The following is a 21,451-nucleotide window of genomic DNA, read 5'->3' on the forward strand; positions in this document are numbered from 1 at the left end:
ATATCTCAGATCCCTCCTGTTGACACACAATATACACTACTGTGTATATTGGGGCCATAGGTGAGGAAATTCCCACTTGGTTTTACACTGAGCATTGTGTTGGAATCAAGGTGGCATACATCAGGATATGTGACTTAGTGTCTGTAGTATATCATGTGCTGGTCACATACAGCTGTGACAAACCTAGTATGGAATGTGGGTATTTTCAAGTACATATGAGCTTCTCAGTACCAGGCCCTGTTGGTCCATGTCCCATGGAAACACAGCTGTATCCACACAGGCTACAGTATCCTTACTGCTTCCTAAGCATTGATGCACTCCTGATATCAAGCTTCAAAGAATACTAAATGGATCCAGTCACACACATTCTCATTAACAGATGCCATCCATATATTGCAATCTACCTTAGCTTCACAGTCACTGGTGAGAAGGCACCATATTACACTCTGTAGTCCATCACCATACACACACACACTCAGGCACACACAAACACACACACACACAAAAACACACACACAGACACACACACACACACACACACACACACACACACACACACACACACACACACACACACACACACACACACACACACACACACACACACACACACAGACACACACACACACACACACACACACACACACAGACACACACAGACACAGACACACACAGACACACACACACACACACACACACACACAGACACTGGCTTGCTGAGTAGTGCCCTCATATCCTGTATAGACCAGTATATCTCAGATCCCTACTGTTGACACATAATATACACTACTGTGTTCATAAGACACTGCAGAACTTCTCCCTGATGCTCCTGAATTAAATCATCTCTGTATCAGGGGCTGCACCTACTACAGGCCTCTCTGGATAGCCCCAATACTGAGGTCAAACTCAATCATGCAGTACTACTCAGGGTCCCTAGAAACTCCGTCTCCTGCCACCATAGCCTGTAAGACACTGCTTGGTTTCAGGCCTAACTGGACCCTGCCTGAGCGCTTATGCATTTCTGTGTGTTGTGTATTCTGGACCTTGCAGTCTTGAGCCTTCTACTGTGAATGGCATCAGGTCCCACTCAGTTCCTCTTTCTGTACCTGTACTAGTGCCCCGTGCACTGACTATTTTCAGTCATGCTAACACCCCATGCCATTGTCCAGTGGCATACTCCTGTCTAGTGGTGTATATGGGCAGTTGAATTGTGGGATGATGGTAAGGATGACATCTGTCTACAAGGGAGGGCTTATTTTAGCCTCATGATGAAGCTGCCAGAAACATTCATTCACCTGCCTAATCCTGTGGCTATTCAGATAACAGCCTGTTCATTTTTGGTGGACGTCAGTACCCAATGAAGCAGGGATAATGTTTATTTTCCCCTTATGTGACCTACATGGGAAAGAACTCAGTGGATCTCTTCAGCAAATGCTGCCTTCAGGGACTGCTCTGGCCTGTATGCCTGTTTCTGTGCCACAAAGAGGATGTAAGAGGAAGGAATTAAGCAGTTTCCCAACATCTTGTCTGGATTATACACTGCATTTCATAAACCATCTTCTTTAACACTTTTCTAGATGAGTCAGAATGCATGGATGGTGAAAATGATCTTTGTCCAGAGAACTTGTTCAAGAGAACCTGCAGATTTGAGGAGAGAGAACATGGTCAGTGAGTTCTGGACTGTAGTGTACACACTAAGACTACAGGGCACTCAGTGTGTTTGTGGTCATCATATCTGAGTCAAATATCTGGTTGGGTTTCTATAGTGTAGCAGCCAATCATGCTCTGTCCAAAAGAGCAAGCTACGGAGCATCTCTGGGACTCAGTTTCCTTCTCTGGGAGATGAAGATCACTGGCCAATTTTAGAGTCATGTTTGGGCAGGTCTTGGTTGAAATAGTTGGTGTTGACTGTCCCTGTGTAGATGTCTCTCTCAGGCAGGCTGTGTGGGGAGGAAGGTGCTGAGTCTGTAAGCTTGGCCCTAAAGAGCTGACTTCTCTTTTCTCAGATAACAGGCAGCAACATGCTTCCTCCACTCTTCTAGTCTCTTGGGCATCAACTCTGCACTGGGAAATTCACATACTTAGAATCAATGCCACAAGGTGGAGCCAAACATTCACTTCTGCTGTCTCTCCTGAGATTCCTTGGTATGGTTACATTACTAAAGTCTCCTTTGCCCTGGCCCTGCATTGAGTAAAGTGCATCAGGATTGAAGACCACCTTAGTGGTCACTAACAAGCAGACCATCTATGGGCAAAGAAAAAAATGGCTAAATGCCTCTTAGCTAGCTTCTTCTGTTAGGTTATTTGTACCCTAATGGTCATAGCTCTGAAAGCCAATACAAATGCAGTAAACATCCAGTGGCAGAATGAATCTCGGGACATAGATGTGAGTGAAGACGTTTACACTCTTTCTTTCAAACTTTCTTCTTCAAGTGTTTTAGTATAGAGAATCACCCACACTAAGTTATCTCATGTTCCCTCAAAGCCATTCTTTGGTTCCCTGTCTCTATCTCACACTGTCTCCCTCTTTCTTTCTGTCACATATTTTGGGATTGAGGGAAGCCTGCCTGGCATCTTCATGGTTCCTAACAGGTAGGCAAGTGCCAAGTTTAGACAAGATTTCAAGAATGTATTTCTATTATCACTGTGTTATAGACTAGATAAACCCTAATCCTCCTCCAAAGTGAAGCAGGAAAAAAAATATTCATTTCCTTCATTGCTGGTGCTCCCTGTTAGGGAGAATATACAGTTCTGATAAAGTTCCCCACAGTGAGGCTCCTTAGCACACAGATAAACTGAGGCACCATGCAGTGGACTATGAATTCTGTGATGGGAGGAATACAGGGATAATGGGAGGCTGCAAACACAACAGCAGGGAGGGCACCTGGAAGAATGAGGGGATGAAGCTGTTCTGTCCTCATGTGGGAAATCTGATGAGAAAGACAGAGACATGAGTATTGCTGTGGTATTTCTCTACAGACTTGCTCACAGAGTTGGCACATTCATGGCCAGTTTGGACATGGTGTTGGCTCAAGGTGCCCACTGAAAACGATGCTATGAGAGGGTAGGTCTGGGCCGTGTTTCCTTGTGCACTTTGGTTTTCTAAGGACAAACCTTTGATAGATAGTTTATGTCTTCCTGTGTTGAATAGAGGCCTCTATGTTGGGTAGATCGGTAAATGTGCACAGTCTCTATGGATTTCCTGCAGTACTCTTCTGTATTCTCAATGTATAGCAGGCAACCCCATGTCTCACAATATATAGAGTTCATCCCTTCAAAAAGAATGACATGGGAAATGGACCATGCAAACAGTAGTTCTCCAGCCTCCTAATTCTGCAAAACTGAATGCAGTTGGTGCTTCCTCTGCAACCTCTGCTTCTCATCCTCTGATGTCCATCTTGTGCTCAACTATTTTGTTTTACAAACACATAAAAACTGTTGGGGAACTGGCATTTTGAAATCAGATGTCTTTATGTGTATAGCCAGCCATAAAAAACATTTAAATGTTTCTGTTTCAATGGAATAAGGCAACCTCAAAAGAAAAATTAATGAAAAAAATATGAAGGGGATACAGAAAAAAATCTCCACAAACCCAGCCTCAATTATGAAGTTTTTTTCAGAGTTACACATGGAGTTTTAATCTAAATTCTTATACATATAAATAGATTTGGAAAATTATGAACCCCCAAAAATTATGTATGTATGTATGTATGTATGTATGTATGTATGTATGTATGTATCTATCTATCTATCTATCTATCTATCTATCTATATGTATCTATGTATGTATCTATCTATCTATTTATCTATCTATCTATCTATGTATCTATCTATCATCTGCTTTCAGTCTGTCTATGTATCATCTGTCTATCATCTATCTATCGTCTGTCATTTGTCTGTCTATCTATCTATCTATCTATCTATCTATCTATCTATCTATCATCTATCTATACATCTATCATCTGTCTATCTATGTATATGTGTTTATTTTCTACCTGTCAATCTATCCTGCCTATCTATCTATCTATCTGTCTATCTATCTATCTATCTATCTATCTATCTATCTATCTATCATCTGTCTATCTATATATATATGTGTTTATTTTCTATCTGTCAATCTATCTGTCTGTCTATCTATCTATCTATCTATCTATCTATCTATCTATCTATCTATCTATCTATCTATCTATCTATCTATCTATCCTGTGTGCTTACGGGGTGGGTCTGGAGAGCATCGCTTGCCACAGAGTGTATATGGATGTAAGGACTTCTTTCTCCTCCCATGTGAGTTGTGGAGATTGAGTTTGGACTGTCAGGCTTGGCAACAAGCTACCACCCATCTCACTAGTTCTCTTTATGACATTTTAATAAAATGCTTTCACGAAGTCAATCTGTAAACGAGATGACGAAATGAAGATATTCTCTGAGCTGGAACTCCCACTGTAGATCAAGATTCATGGAATGGATGGCTGTGCAGAGGCAGAGTTCATGGCTTCATTTGTTTCTTCTGAAGTTTGTTTTTTTTCTCAAAGGATTGAGGGGCTTAAAAACACGTGCAGATATATTGAGAACATCAAAAAGTGTTTTAAAGAGGAAAATAGTAAGTAAATAAAAATTAGAAGCATACAGCCAGGCTCATAGGCAGAATTAAGTAGAGAGTTCTGGGTACTCATGCCTCTGCATCCATTTTCAAATTTCTCATTATGGAAAGGTAAGAGCTAGCTAGAGGGCAGAGACACTGACTTTCTTCTAGAGGTCCAGGGTTCAATGCCCAGCAAACATGGCAGCTCACAACTCTCTGTAACTCCAGACCCCTGGGACCTGATACCCTCTGTTGGCCTCCCTGGGCACCAGTAATGCATGTGATAGACAGACATGCAGGCAAAACACCGGTCCTTTAAAGACAAATCTAAAAAACACTTGACACTTTCCAGAAACAGATAAAGAGTAGGATGACTGTGCTATGTGTCACAAGCTTTCCCCAAAGACAAAAATGGCTTCTTTTCACTGATATAGAAGTTTATTGGTTAGAAACCTCAACATAAATGATAAAGCTGTAAGGACATGGAATAGGATGTGGGTCTCCCTGAGGTGTTCTATAACTTTTGGTGTTCGGACAGTTCAGCTGTCCCATCACAGACATTCCAGGGTGTGCTGCACAATGCTTTGGGTGGTGCAGAACTGAGATTCCAGCATCTCTTGTCTCCCCATTATCCAGTCAGGAGGAACATGTCTGTAGTTCAAAACTCAATCCAAGTGGTTTGACAAGCAGAGAAAGCACTGTGGACCCATGAAAGTCGGACTACTCAGGAAAGCCAGCAGCTGATCAGACTGTATCTGGGTTTTGAATCAGGAGAATGAGAGGCTCTCCTGTACCCTAGGTGACTGTGAGGTGAAGGCTGTGCCTTCAATAATATACGACAGGCACCAGTGGCCTCAGAGGACCATCGGACTTCATCTGTGGCCTCTTGACTCCAATCGAAAGAAGTCTGCCAATCAAACTGGCTAGCCAGTCTAGAGTGTCCTAGGTTGTCATGTTGAAGTTACATTACTTGGACTTGGACTGCAGCTGAGGCATCCAGTGACAGCAGGCAAGGCCTATGCCTTATTTCCCAGGATGTGCCCGCTAGGGCACACTGGCATCTCTCCACAGACATATTCTAAGTCAACTCCCACCTTCAAGTATCCACTCCCATGGGAACATAGAATACTATTGTGAAGTTGAAATTGGAGGTTGGTTTCCTGCCTGTTCATAGTCCACCCTGGATGGACTGGATGGAAACGCCTCCAGTTCAATTGCTGTCTGTGCCAAATGAAGAAAGCTCACAACTGGTAGAGTTTTACATTGGAAGATTAAAAGAATTCATGACGGCTGCTGTTCAGTATGAAGCCAGGCAGGGTAGTACAGAGGCCTGAGACATCTGTGTGTGAGTTTTAGAGCCTCCAATTCTACATAAAATTGCCAGGCTAGTAAGGGTTGTACTGTGAGGACTTTCCTCAACACCTAATCAATAAAAGTTCAGGACCAGAAATTTCCCTATTTTATTTACAGAATGCAACAGAACCCCATCCATTCGACAGCTCTAGCTTCCCTGATGTGCAACAGGCTGGCCCCAGCTGATACTCCAAAGGATAAAATTATCTCTCATCCACTAAGCAAGCAGTTTTCTTTTCTGTCCATATGGGACTCACCAGATAATCTGTATTCTAGAACATACTACCAGCCTGTCACATTGCCGGGAAGATTTGGCTAATGCTGTCAATATGCCTCAGTGTTTGATTACAAGACCAGGGACAGGTGGTCAGAATGACTTTAAAGAGGCAGATTCAATGTCTCAATACTTCTTTGTGTTAATTATGGTGGTAGACAGAAGGAGGGTTTGTCCAGTGGTGTCTGACTGCTGGCACTAGCTTGGCTGAATAGACTGGCTTCTGTCTTGGCAGGAACTCTGAAGTTATACTCTTCATGAAAAAGGTAGTTAAGTTTCTCTGAGTCTATCCCTAATATTTCCTCCATTGTGAGGTGGACACCTGTGAGCTCTGCTTGTCTAATGTGTATGAAGAGACTGGAATACAGGAGCAGTTAATGACTGTCTTTTCTAGCTCTATGAGGGAGAGACAAATGGAGGTAGACCGTGTGTGAGTTTGCTTCTTTTCTGGGCCATTCACCTGTGTCCCTTCTCCCTTGGCAGTGTGGTATATGCCTTTATCCCAGGACTCAGGATGGAGGAGGAATCTGTGGGAGTTCAGGATTAACTAGGAGGAGTGTCACTTCTGAGTCAGAAACTTTGGGCTCAGCTATGATACCATGTGGCCGCTGGCTGGGTCCCTTGGAGGACCAAGATAAACTCTCAGGCTCTCAGAGGGCCGTCTTGTGGGTATTGGTTGTGCAGATGGAGCTAAAAAGATAAGCCCAATGGAAGCTCATCATAAGAAGATGTTTACTTTGTCTCAAATGGGAAACTGTAAGTGGAGTAGGAAGCACAGGGTCTGGTCCAGGCCTTTTGGCAGGAAGCAGGTTCTCGCCATCTTAGTGCCAGGGGAGAAGCTAGCCTATCCAGGCCAAGCTTATCCCAGCAGTCAGTGACCTCTGGGCAAACCCTCCTTGTGTCTACCTCCTGAATGAACACAAAGATTAGATGGGCTTTTCCATACCTTTTTTGAGTCTCAGGACAGCTGCATACCTGAAGTTCCTGTTCCCTGTGTTGCCCAAAGGCCTTCTGCTCAATATAGGACTTGAATCAAACTTTATTTCTCTAGAATGCAGTACATTTTTCTTCACATAGATAGATCATCTCTTACACATCTTTCTGATTAATCTGTCCAGAAAGAGGCAAGAAGAGGTTAGACAAGAGGTTAGACATAGTGCAACATCACAATATTTTACCAAATTACAGAAGAGAAACACTGATTCCTTCTGTGTGTAGTTACACTGATATATTTTTTGAAGACACTGTGTTAGAATACCAAGTGTATCTTAGTTAGGGTTTTACTGCTGTGAACAGACACCATGAACAAGGCAAATCTTATAAAGGACAACATTTAATTGGGGCTGGCTTACAGGTTCAGAGGTTCAGTCTGTCATAATCAAGTCAGGAACATAGCAGTGTGTAGGCAGGCATGGTGCAGGAGGAGCTGCGAGTTCTACATCTTCATCTGGAGGCTGCTAGGCCTACGGTATTAAAGCAAAGGCTCAACGTGACACTTCTATTTCAAAAACACCATAGCTCTCAATAGTGCCACTCCCTGGGCCAAGCATATACCAATCACCACAAAAGGCTTTCCTGCTGGTGACTTGAAAATCCCAGGAAGCAGTGATCAAGGGGGAAATTTTACAACTGTAGTAGGTAAGGGGATTGAATGGGCCTTGTTTAGAATGTAGAGTCTTCCTGGAACAGGGAACATGTACACATTTTCAGATACATGATTAAATGCATGAGAATAACCATTGGAGGAGGATACACTATTAAACATGAAGAGTTTCAAGTCTTAGATGTGCCTTTTAGAGATAAAGGAGAGAAGGCTTGGGGAGAGAGAGACAGACTGGTTGACTGACTGTGAGGGTCATGGCAGCTAGAATAGAGCCTTACCCCAGCGGCTTAACATTGAGCAGGGGTCAGCCAAAATGATAGGGGAAAGGAAAAGGGCAGGGGGTGAGAGAAACAAACCAGTACAGTGTTCTGATCAAGGCTCAAAGTTTTAATATTCAACACAGTGTATATAAGGGGAACAACTACAAAACCCATCCCCAGAACAGCATAGCAACAGCACATCTGTCTATCCAACAGGTTTCCATATCTTTGCAGCCTGTGAATTCCAGCACATCAAAGCTTGCAGCTGCAGCCAAGGCAGGTGTTGCTGTTCTGTCTGATGAAACCTACAGCTCAAGGTCTGCTCCTCCTGCCTTTCTGGGTTCATGTTCAAGGTCTGCATAGCCTGTGCAGGTTGAGGAGGTCATACTGATTGAGGAGAGAAACAGACTTAAGATTTGCACTAGTGCTACATAGAAAAGACAGGGACATGTCAGAGGACGTCCGGGATTGGAAATGCCATGGAACCAACTGCACAGCTATACTGATCTGCATGGCATTGGCGGCTCCCATTATGGTGAATTATGTTTCCTGATGATCTGAGGCTAAACAAACCCTTCCTCCTATAAGTAGATCCTTGTCTGCATTTGATCACAATCACAAGGAAACAGCATTACAGAAGTTGGGGTCAAGAATGTGAGAGGAAATACATTTAAAAAAACCATCAGATCTCTGATTGGCCTATTGCATGTGACATCATAATGAGACTGCTAGAATGTTAGATACCAGCCAATAGCAAGGTTCTCTTTAAGGCTGGGTTCTGTCCTTGTGCTTCAGAGAGGCAGTTGGTTTGTGAGAGAGCAGTTGGACTCAGTCGCTTCTCACAGATTTGGCCTTTTCCTCAACTTGTTGGATCTGAACATAGTGAGTTTGTTTCCTAGGTTTTCAGTTTGGGCTTTGGCATTTGGCGTTCATTTACTTTTTATTTATTTACATTCTTGGTTTGGGTTTTAAGGATACTTTTATGTTCTTTTTCTTCATTTCAACTGCTATTCCTTTTATCAAGTTCATTTACTTGTCCTGTTTGCCTTTGTTTCTGTCTACTTTATACCTTTGGTGGTCTGTATTAACTGTACACAATGAGGAAATCATCATGACTTCACATATCTTGCCTGTCCTACCTTTGGATTCTATTTATTGGCTTTACTTCATTTCCCTTCCATTGGATGTTACTAGTACTTCCCATAGCTCAAGGGTGCAATCCCCCTGCCTACTCATGGCCTGTAGGAAACAATATGAGACACTTGTTTTTGTGGGATCGGCGTGTTTGAAGTCACACTTCTCTAGTTCCACTTGTTTTCCTGAAACAGTTCCCTGACAAAGGTATTTCATCTCATATGTTGCCTGATGATGAAAAGAGTTGGAAAGTGTGCCTTCCCTCAGGTTCACAGACTACTGAACTTCTTGCCAATCATTACTGTTAGTTGTTGAGCCTGCAGGAGTTGTCTCACAGTTTGTTGGTTTTGCTCTTGGGGTTTGTGTTTGGTCTTTCATAGTTATATTCATGTAAACGTAAGTTTATATTCACATTTATATTTTTACTTTTTTTGATTCTTCTCTCATTCCAAACCTCCTAACAGCATCCTCACCTCACTCACTCCTCCCAGGTTTCCCCTTGCCTCCTCTGTCTCCCAAAGTTCCCACAGGCCCCCTGCCCCCATTTCCTTCAGAGAGGAGGAGACCTCCGGTGGACAGTGACGGAACATGGCAGAACTAGATGTAACAAGCCTTTATTAATAGTGTTGGATTTTCTTCTGGGGTTAACTTACCTATGGTATCTGTTTCTTCATTAATTATGACCTAATTTTCATTTTGAATACCAAGTTTGTAATTTCCTTTCCTTACCTTTTCCTTGTATAAAACATATATTTTTTTTATTTTCAACTTATTCAGTCTTTTACCTCCTGCTCACTGTGTCCCCTCCTGATCACTTCCTTATTTTCCTCCAAAAATCCTGCTCACTGTCCCCTCCTGATCCTTCCTCCCATCCTCTCCCCTTCCCTTTCAGTGGGTGGGCCCCAGGGTATCCACCCACCCTGGCACATCAAGTCTCTGCCGGCTTAGATGTATCCTTTCCCACGGACACAGACAAAGCACCCCAGGCTAGAAGAACATTTTTCACGTACAGGCAATAGCTTTTGGGATGGCCCCCACTCCAGTTTTTCATGACCCACATGAAGATCAAGCTACACATCTGCTCCATATGTGGAGGCGAGGCCTAGGTTCAACTGTGTGTGTTCTTTGGTTGGTGGTTCAGACTTTGAGAACCCCAAGGGTCCAGGTTATTTTATTCTGTTGGTATTCCTGTAGGGTTCCTATTCTCTCTGGGTCCCCACAATCCTTCCCCCATTATTCCACAGGAGTCCCCAATCTTCATCCACTGTTTTGCTGCAGGTGTTTCCATCTGTCTGAGTCAGTTGCTTGGTGGAGTCTCTCAGAGGAAACTGTGTTAGACTCCTGTCTGCAAGCATATTCATCCTCAATATGTATGGTGCACAGGATATATATTAGTTTGTGACATATATGTTATATGTTATACAATATGATATTTATGGTAATTGCTTATATTATATATCAAAGTAGTTTGTTATTTGAAACTATAAATATACTATTTTATGACTACAAATTATTGTGGTATCTTACAGGCTGAAATTGTAATATCATAATATATATCATAATTATAAAACAAGTATAATACACTACACTAAATTTATATTGCACTTAAATGTATTATAAATATATTATAAATAAGAGACACCCAGAATACAGCAAACACATAGGCGAATGCTAGCAGCAATCCACTGAGCTGAGAATGGGACCCCCGTTGAAGGAATCAGAGAAAGTACCGGCTCGAGACCCCATATGAACCACAATGCCAACCAACCAGAGCTTCCAGGGACTAAGCCACTACCCAAAGACTATACATGGACTGACCCTGGTTTCCAACCTCATAGGTAGCAATGAATAGCCTAGTACGAGCACCAGTGGAGGGGGAAGCCCTTGGTCCTACCAAGACTGAACCCCCAGTGAATGTGATTGTTGGGGGGAGGGTGGTAATGGGGGGAGGATGAGGAGGGGAAACCAATGTAGAAGGGGAGAGGGATGTTGGCCCGGAAAACGGAAAGGGGAATAACAATCAAAATGTAAATAAGAAATATTCAAGTTAATAAAGATAAAAAAATAAATAAGCCATTATATTTTATTTTTTACATACCAATATCAGCCTACCTCACGTCCCAATACCCCCTCATATATCTTCTCCCAATCCTTCTCCAGTTGTTGGGAACACCCATGAAGACCAAGCTGTACTTATGCTATATATGTGCACAGGGAGTGGGGGGCACCTAGGTCTAGCCCATGATCTCTCTTTGATTGGTGGTTCAGTCTCTGGGAACCCCAAGGCTTGTGTAGAGTGGACCTTGATCATTATCTCCTGAACATCACATTCTGTCCACCATGTGTTTGTACTCAGGCTTCTCCTTTCTCCTGAAGCACAAGAGACAAAAATGTAGCCCATTTCTGCTTGTGGAACTGCTTTCTTTCAAGTAAAAATTTGTCTATGTGCAGCGACTTTCCTCGTCCCTCAACAGTTCATAGTCACAGTGCTTACTACATGTACTCTTCCCCAGTCACTCCTTACAGGCTCTGCTGTTGTTCAATTTATTTCTGATACAAATTGTCCTACTGCTCCTCAATGAGGCCATTTTATTGTGAATGAAGGGCTCTGTAGTCTGTTGTTGAAATGGATGTGAAATACCGAGGGCTCTCATTTACAATTTTCATGTTTATGTTCACCAAGGAAGGGAGCAAGCTTATGCTTTCTTTTTCCATCGTGATTATTTGGTTGTAGAAAGAGGGCAATACTAAGAGAGATGAGTTTGCATGTAGTCCTTTGCTTTCTCTTTCATGACATAATTTCTGTAAGTCTGGTATATATTTTTCTCCAATGTTTTTTACACATTTGGGGAATCCACGAGGCAGACCTCAGATTGTTGGGAGTACTGCTTTACTTTTTTTTTTTTTTTTTTTTTTTTTTTGAGTTTATTTTATTTTATTTCTTTTTTCATCTAAAACATGAGTTTATTACTTTGGGTAAACACAGGCAATACGTAAAAGTTAAGAAGTAATAATTTTTTAGATTTATTTTTGTCTTTTTTATTAGATATATTGCTATATTTATATTTCAAATGTTATTCCCATTCCTGTTTTCCTGCCCATAACCTCCCATGCCCTCCCAATCCCCCATATAGGTGTTGTCCCACATCCACCCCCTCTTATCCCATCATCCCCAAATTCCCCTGCACTGGGGTTCCAACCTTGGCGGGACCAACGTTTCTCCTTCCACCAGTGCACCAACAAGTCTATTCTCTGCTATTTATGCATTTGGAGCCCTGGATCAGTCCATATATAGTCTTTTGGTAGTGGTTTAGTCCCTTGAAGCTCTGGTTTGTTGGCATTGTTATTCTAATGAGGTTGCAAGCTCCTTCAACTCTTTCTTTCACTTTTTCTCAACTCTTTCACTCCTTACTCTAATTCTCCCCAAGGGGGTCCTGTTCTCAGTTCAGTGGTTTGTTGCTAGCATTGACTTCTGTATCGGACATGCTCTGACTGTGTCTCTCTGGAAAGATCTATATCTGGTCCCTTTCCACACGCATTTTTTTAGCTTCATCAATCTTATCTAGTTTTGGTGGCTGTATATACATGGACCACATCTGGGGGAAGCCTCTGAACAGCCATTCCTTCAATCGCTGCTCTAAATTTGCCTCCATATCCCCTCCTATGAATATTTTTCCCCCTTTAAGAAGGAGTGGGAGCATCCGCATTTTGGTCATCCTTCTTTTTGAGCTTCCTGTGGCCTGTGGATTGCATCTTGGGTAATTCGAGCTTTTTGGCTAATATCCACTTATCAATGGATGCACACCATGTATATTTTTCTGTGACTGGGTTACCTCACTCAGGATATTTTCTAGTTCATTCCATTTGCCTATGAATTTCATGAAGTCATTGTTTTTGATAGCTGAGTAGTACTCTGTTATGTAGATGTATCACATATTTTGAATCCATTGCTCTGCTGAAGGGCATCTGGGTTCTTTCCAGCTTTTGGCTAGTATAAATAAGGCTGCTATGAACATAGTGGAGCATGTGTCTTTGTTGTATGTTGGAGCATCATTTGAGTATATGCCAAGGAGTGGTTTAGTTGGGTCCTCAGGTAGTGCAATGTCCAATTTTCTTAGGAACCTCCAGATTGATTTCCCGAGTAGTTGTACCAGTCTGCAATCCCACCAACAATGGAGGAGTGTTCCTCTTTCTCCACATCCTCACCAGCATCTGGTTTCACCTAAATTTTTGATCTTAGGCATTCTGACTGCTGTGAGGTGGAATTTCAGGGTTGTGTTTATTTGCATTTCCCTGATGACTAAGGATGTTGAACATTTCTTTAGGTGCTTCTCGGCCATTCAATATTCCTCAACTGAGAATGCTTTGTTTAGCTCTGTACCCCATTTTTTAATAAGGTCATTTGGCTCTCTGGACCCTAACTTCTTGAATTCTTTGAATATTTGGCAGCCACAATTTTTGCTACCCAATACTCGTTGCTTATGATTCTTGTGTTTATGTGTTTTACTTCATCTTATTTCAAAATTCACACACATCTAAAAATCCCCTTTTGTATATTCTTATTTCTGGAAGCATAAAACTTGAAATGTCCCTGAAAGATCATGTGGATTGTAGTCATAGTAGAGTATTTGTAGAACATCATGTCAGCCGTATTGAACTCTAGTTTGAAGACGAGAGTCTGGTCTCAAAATGGAGAGGCACTATCCAAAGGAACCAGAGCAGCAAAGCAAGCTGTTTATTGGTGGTCTGAGCTTTGGACTGACAGATGATAGCTTAAGAGAACGTTTTGAGAAATGGAGCACAATTACACACTGTGTGGTAAGGAGAGATGCTCAAACAACCTTCCAGTGGTTTTGCTTTTGTGTTAAAGAAGTGTATACCACAATGTGTGCTCAGCCCCACAAGGTTGCTGGGTGTGTTGTGGAACCAAAGAGAGATATTCTAAAGAGGATTCTGCAAAGTCTGGTGCTCATTTAATGAAGAAAATTTTTGTTGGTGTTATTAAAGAGTAAACAGAAGAATATAATCAGACAGACTACTTTGAACAGTATGGCATTATTGAAACCATAGAAGTTATGGAAGCAGGCAGAGTGGGAGGAAGAGAGGATTTGCTTTTATAACTTTTGATGGTCATGACACAGTTGACACAATTTTTGTTCAGAAAAACTACAATATCAATGGGCATAAGTTTGAACTGAAAGGCCCTTTGTAAAGAAGAGATGCAGTCTGCTGGATCACAGAGAGGTCATGGAGGTGGATCTGTCTACTTGATGGGTCGTGGAGGAAACGGTGGTGGACGATGAGGCTATGGTGATGGATGTGGTGGCATCAGAGATAGTCATGGTGGCGGTGGTGGTGGATACAATGGATTTGGAGGTGATGGTGACAGCTATGGTGGCAGTCCTGGTTACAATAGTAGAGGAGGTTATGGAAACCAAGGTGGTGGATATGGTGATGGTGGAGGAGGACATGATGGTTACAATGAAGAAGGAAATTTTCCTTGAGGTAGCTATGGTGGTGGTGGTAAGTTTAATGACTTTGGAAATTATAGTGGGCAGCAACCATCAAATTATGGACCCATGAAGGTGGGGCAGTTTTGCTGGAAGAAGTTTAGACAGTCCCTATGGTGGTGGCTACGACTTTGGAGGTGAAGTGGTGGATATGGCAGCAGAAGGTTTTAAAATAAAACAAAAATGGCAACTTTCTACTACAGTTCTTAGTAGGAGAGAGAATGAGAAGTTGTCAGGAAAGCTGTAGGCTCCTTTGAGACACTTGTTCTGAATGCAGTGGAGGAACTGTAAAAATCTGCCAGAGAAGGAGGACGATCTATAGTCAGAGAAGTCATTGCAGCTTAAACAGGAAGCCCCTCTTTGTTCAGGACTGTCACAGCCACAGTTTGCAAAATAGTGCAGCCACCGATTAAGGCAAGAATGTCAATTGGATGTATATTTCTGAGGTCTTTCATTTGTTGTAGCTTTTTCTTTTTCTTTTTATTACATCAGGTATATTGCCCTGTAAATTTTCATATTGGTACAAGGAATAAAAATTGAGTAATTTTTAAATTAAAAAAAATCATCTCATTGTTTTCTGTTTATAATCTGTAGAAGTCTCACTTGATAACTCAGGTTAACTGTTTGCATGGTTGTCTTGAAAATAGCCAGCTCATTACTGATGTGATGTCAGTATTTCGCTTTGCATGCCCAGTTCACTGGAACCATTTCTGCTGTTTACCAGGACTCCTGCTCTACCAGTTTTCGGTTGGGATCTTCTGGGATTTATATGTCCTTGAGGTGCATCATTGGGTGGTTTGGGATATCTTAGGGTTCATGACAGAGAATTCTTAGTTGTAAACCTTCATTCCAAACTTGCATTCATTTTTATTTCTAGCCTTGTATGTTCCTGGTTTAACACATGCGATTAGGTGGTTGACCTTGAAGCAAGCATCATGGCCGGCCACACAGAAGTGAACATCCTTGAAAAAGATTTCCAGATCTTGCTATCTCTGGGTTCTGGCTCATATGGAGAGGTGAAACTTGCCTGTCACCTTCCCACAGGCACAAGGGTGGCTGTCAAGGTCCTTGATAAAAACATCAACAGTGTGGCTGACATCACTTTGGAGGTGGAACTCCTTCAATCTTTAGAACACAGAAACATTGTTCGATTTTTTCACATGATCGACACACTGACAGCAAGTTACATTATCATGGAATATGTGGCAGGAGAGGACCTTGAGAGCTGCCTCAGATCACTGGGCTGTATGAAAGAGGAGGAGGCCAGACCTATTTTCCAGCAGGTCGTGTCAGCGGTTCACTTCCTCCACCAAAGACGCATTGCACACCGCGATATTAAATTAGAGAACATTCTGGTCGATGCGGCAGGCAATGCAAAGCTTTGTGATTTTGGTATGGCAATTAAAATCACAGAAGGGCAGATGTTGGAGGAGATCTGTGGCTCCTTGCTCTATTGGGCCCCAGAGATCTTGGCAAGGAAACCCTATGATGGGCTGGCAGGTGACATGTGGAGCTTGGGCATCGTCCTCTATGTTCTGGTCACGGGGCACTTTCCATATCTAGAAGCTACCACTGAGGATATGCACAGGCTCATCACTACTACGATGTGTCCCATTCCTTACCACTTGTCAAAACCGTGTCACATCATAATTGCACGTTTACTCATGGTCCCCACCTGGTACAGGATGACAATATATCAGCTGGTGGAACGACCGTGGCTGGGCCCCATTCAAGAACATAGGCTGCTTGCCACAGAAGGAATACTTCCCAGGATCGTGAACACAATGTGCACCATTGGTTATACCTGTGAAGAGATTGTGTCATCCCTAACACACAGGCAAGTCAAAGGTGAAGTAATGGCAACCTTTAATATTTTAAAACACCAGCTGAACTGTGGGGACAGCCATCAAGAAGTGGAGAAGCCCTGGGCAAACAGCAGCCCTGCAGGTGCTCTTAGCCTACTTCCAGCTTTGAAGAGGAGGGCGAGTGAACCTGTTCCTTCAACCCGTATAGAAGCTGGCAAGAGTCACTTTCAGGAGGATGGTGTGGAAGAAAGAGGCGAGAGTTGCAGAATGTACCCCATGTTCACCAAATACTCCTCCGTGGACCTAATGCCCTGTTCAGATGACCCAGTGCCAGAAGGATATTCTCTGACAGTTAACATCACTAATACTGCTACAGAGGACATTGCAGTCAACAGAAATTCTATGGACAGCCTACGTGGCGAACACTTCTCTCCATTATCAGCCCAGGATGGAACATCCACAGGGTTTGTGAACATGGGCTTTTTTGAAGAAGAACCATCCCCAGAGCTCGACATTTCCAGGGACCAGCCCCAAGTTGGACCCATAGCTTCTGCTTCTAGGCCACTTCGGGGCTGGAAGCTGATGAAGAAGCGAATTTTCCGTTTCCTGGAAGCATGCTGCTGCTGCTGCTGTCTGCCCTCCCCGTGGTGAGCCTGAATCCCTGTGTTAGGTGCAACAAAGAAAAGATGGGATAGTGAAGTCCCTTAGAAAACACAGCTGGACTGGCTACCCAGATTCACAATTCCTGTGCGGTTAGGATATGCTATTTAATATCCTCTGCAAATGATAAGATGGACCCTCTAATACGGCAAGAATATAAGATGTCTAGCACATTAAACGGCCCAATTCCACAGCTTTACCCTCATTTAAATGTCTAGAGGGTTGGGTCACAAGCAGATAGCATAGCATGGGGCACATTGGGTTGAAAGAGATAGAGGACAGTTTAGCTAAAGGGGAGAAATTTTATAGAGGATGGAGGAAGGGGAGAGCTATGGCAGATCAGGTGAGTTCAGTGCTGAATAAGTCCTGCCTCTGTCACGGTCAGTAATAGATGCACTTTCATATTTCTTTTTGCTTTCAAGTGGGGAAACTGAAATGAATCAATAGAATTCCGGCCCTATTGAGGAGTGATGCCACAGCAGAAAGCCAGGACAGAACCCCAGGCTGCTGTGTTCCTCCAATCCAGGGCTACACGCTTCTGTGTCCCTCTCCAGCTCTTGGGTCTGAGCTTTCAGTGTGCAGCTCCTTCAGTTTCCTCCAGCCCCAGCACTGCTTCGTGGACAGAAAGGTGCACATAAGGAACAGTTAGCGGGGGAGGCTCTACCTCCCCAGCTCTGGACGTGCTATAGGACCAGTGCCTACAGCATCTAAAACAGAGGCCTCTACAGGCAGGAATGACCTGTCTCATGACAAGGCCTCTGTCATGGACATTGAAGACAGGACTTACTCAGTCCTGAGGAGGATGAGTGTCATCATCTTGGTGACTTTATCCCCTCCATCTTATTTTGTGACTGTCCTTTGGAAAGGACTGCAAGAAACATGTAAGTCCCCTGGAAGGAGGAAAACAGGTGAAAGGAGGTAAGTGGAACAATTGGCAAATGGGACGGAATGGGAAACAGAAATGAGAGGGTGTAGTATGAGGAATAGATCTGTCCTTAGGAACTTCCTGTCCAAAAAGTGCCATGAAAGAGATGCTTGCTTTGGACTAGGCAGGAGCTTGGGGCAATCAAGAGTAGGAATACAGTTCCTGAGAAGTACAGCATGGTAACTAGATCAGCCTGGCCAATGATGAGGAGAAGAGGCCCTGCTTGGATGGCTCCTTGCATGAGTCAAGGCACACAAGTAGGATGCTGCCTTGAAGCATCATCCTGTTCTATGCCGCTGAGCTGTCAAGTGGCAGGAAAAAGGTACAGCCCTGTAAGTCAGTTGGTTCCTATCCTACTCAGGACTCCGGAAGTCCTGTCTTCAATGTCAATAACAGAGGCCCTTCAGGATTCTTTCTGTTTCTTTTGAGGGGAAAGTGAAATGGCATAGTTGAGCTATGCCTTTGGTGTTGTATGTGGAACAAGAGGGATGCAAGTCAGATATTCGAGGTGCTGTGTAAAAATATACCAAGGCTACAGGTCACAGCATCCATCCTCCAACTATACAGTTTCAGCTACGATGTTTAGATCCCTTCACCTCACTGGAGCGCCTGCCCTGCTTGCTAGATTTCCCTAAGTAGTCACATGCAGCTGTGACCTGATAAACGTCTACGTCCCTAGTTTTGTCATGTTTGTGGAAAAAGGCTTTGAGAGCATCTAGAACAGTGGCCTCTGAAAACAGAGCAGACATCCATGTAGTTCTCAGGCTCCACTCCACTCTATTCACTTCATCATACCCAAGCTCCCTTCTGAAGGTTCTGTGGAAGAAGGGCATTAACCCTGAATGAACTGTTGGAGCTGCGGATACACAAAGGGAGATAAGAGGGAGGAATAGGGAAAAGAAGAAATGAGTGGACCTGTAGAGGGACAAAGCAAGAGTGTGCTGGGATACTTCCTGTCAGTGATGAAGCAGAAATGGAGGAATGTGTGGTCTCGGGCAGGAGTTTTGAAGAAGAAAGCCTAGGAACAATTGTCCACTGCAGACAGTGTGAGTTGTGAGGACACTGCAAACCCTGTGAAGTGGTCCTGTTCTGATGGTTACAGACATGTGTCAAGGTAGAGAAGTAGGAGTTTGCCCCAGTAAATACCCTCCTGTTTGGGGCGATTGATGGAGGGTGTGGTATTGGGGAGTCTCCTCCTCTTGTCTTATGCAGACTACATCTCATCTGGTACCTGTGTCTTTTTCTTCACAGCCTCTTTCATCCAGACCTTCCACGTTGCCTCCCATGTCATGTTCGAAGAATCTTTTATCATTCTCCCGTCTCATGGATTGATTCATAACTATCATTTGAGCTGACCTTTAACATTGTTTTTGCTCAACAGTTTCACGTTAAGTAGGTATTACCGAGCCTGAAGCCAGATATTGCCTCTAAGAGGCCAGCAGCCATGGTACTACATTGTATCTACTGCCAATCAAGAATTCAGGCTTAGAAAAAAACAGTGGTTATCATGGAATTCTAGATGTCAGCCCCTGGTGGAGTATGGAGTATGGAGTGAATGTTTCTGTGAGGTGTTTTTCAGGACACATTTCAGGTAAGGAGAAACTCTCAGGGTTGACATGGCAACCGAACTTCACAGACAATCCAGAGGCCTAAGTTGAGTGAATCATGCACCTGAAAGTAAGATGGAGTACAGTAAGTATCTGTGTGCTGTAGCACATGAGTGTCCGAAGCCTGGTCTTCATATAGTGAAGAAAGGAACACATAAGGTGGTTTATGCCAGCATTGCCTTCTCCTAGGGAAATTGTTGACTGTTTACTGACAACCAATGGGAACATGAGGGACGACAGAGCTGTGGTAAGGCAGGAACTGCCTGCTCCTTTATACTTGGCATCCAGCTTCCATTCTGCCCACCTGTCCCTGGGCACATTGACAGCATTGGTCAAATCTTCTTCCCAACAGGATGATGGGAAGTTTGGCTGTCAATACTTTCTAGAATCTGTATCATCTGGTGAGTCCTGTGTCAACAGAACAGAAAGCTGAGTTCATAGTGGTTGAGAGTAATTTTGACTTTCATGGCATCAACCAGGGTCAGCTTGTGTTTCTATTACACATCAGGGAATCTAGAGCTGTTGAGTGGATGGACTTCTTTTTAATTCTTTAAAGGAGACAGTGAAATTTCTTGTCCTAATATTTAGTTTTTATTTTTTGAGACAAGAACTTACTACTTAGCATTTTTTTGTTCTGTAAATCATAATGTAGAATTGGTGGCTCTAAAACTCAGCGGGATCTTCCATGGCACTGCATCTTGTATGCTAGGATTGTACATGGGTACAGCAGCAATAATAAATTCTTGTAATCTTTCCATGTAGAACCGTTCCAGTCCTGAGCTTTCATCATTTGTGCATGGCCAGGAATTTAGCTGGAGGCACTGACATCCAGGGTCGACTAGAAACAGTGAGCAAACCACCCTAAAATGTAACCTTCAGAGCAGAAGTCTATGTTCCCATGGGAGTGGACCCCTGCTGGTGGGACTTCATTCTAGAATACTTCTGTGGAGAGAAGCCAGTGGGATAGGGGTTGTGTGTCATGCTTGACACCATTTGGATATAGGCCTCAGAGCTTGACTCTCTAACCTTGCCTGCATTCACAGGATCCCTTAGCTGCATTCTGGGCATAAGTTACATGACCTCAACGTGACAACTCAGGATACTGTAGACTGCCTAGCCAGTCTTGTCGACAGAATTCTTTCCATCTCAGCCAAGTGGTCACAGATGAAGACACAAGGTGGGTTTCTGAGATAACTGGTACCTGTCATTTATTATTGAAAGCACAGCTTTCACTTCATGGTCATCTATGGTAGAGGAAAGCCTCTTGTTCTCCTGATTCAACACCAAGATACAGTCTGATCAGTTGCTGACTTTTATGACTAGTTTGGATTTCATGGGTCCCACAGTGCTGTCAAACTACTTTGGATTGAGTTTTAAACCACTGAAACTTGTTCATCCTGCAGGCTAATGTGGAGACCGGGATGTAAGAATCTGAGTTCTGCACCACCCAAAGCACTGTACACCACCTACTGGAACATCTGTGATGGGACATGTGAACTCTCCACATAGAAATTGTCAAATATTTTAAGGAGAGCCCCGTCCTATTCCATGTCTGTGGAGCTTTGTCATTTATGTTCAGGTTCCTCACCACCAAACTTCTATTGAGTGAAAACAAGCCATTTCTGTCCTTGGGGAAAGCTTGTGAAACACAGGACAGTCATCCTGATCTTTATCTGTCTCTAAAAATGTCAAAATTTCATAATTGAGGCTGGTTATGTGGAGTTTTTTTCCTATATCA

General features: G+C 43.2%; 1 protein-coding gene across 1 annotated transcript; it reads left to right on the top strand.

Annotated features, from left to right (window-relative positions):
• The first annotated feature begins 15,651 nt into the window (after positions 1 to 15,651).
• On the top strand, positions 15,652 to 17,172 carry LOC116913150 (putative sperm motility kinase W). The gene has a single exon (XM_032917362.1). It carries the CDS (start codon positions 15,652 to 15,654, stop codon positions 17,170 to 17,172), a length of 1,521 nt encoding a protein of 506 aa, XP_032773253.1.
• Positions 17,173 to 21,451: the final 4,279 nt, after the last annotated feature.

Source organism: Rattus rattus, chromosome 12 (genome assembly GCF_011064425.1).
Source record: "Rattus rattus isolate New Zealand chromosome 12, Rrattus_CSIRO_v1, whole genome shotgun sequence".
NCBI classification, from domain to species: domain Eukaryota; kingdom Metazoa; phylum Chordata; class Mammalia; order Rodentia; family Muridae; genus Rattus; species Rattus rattus.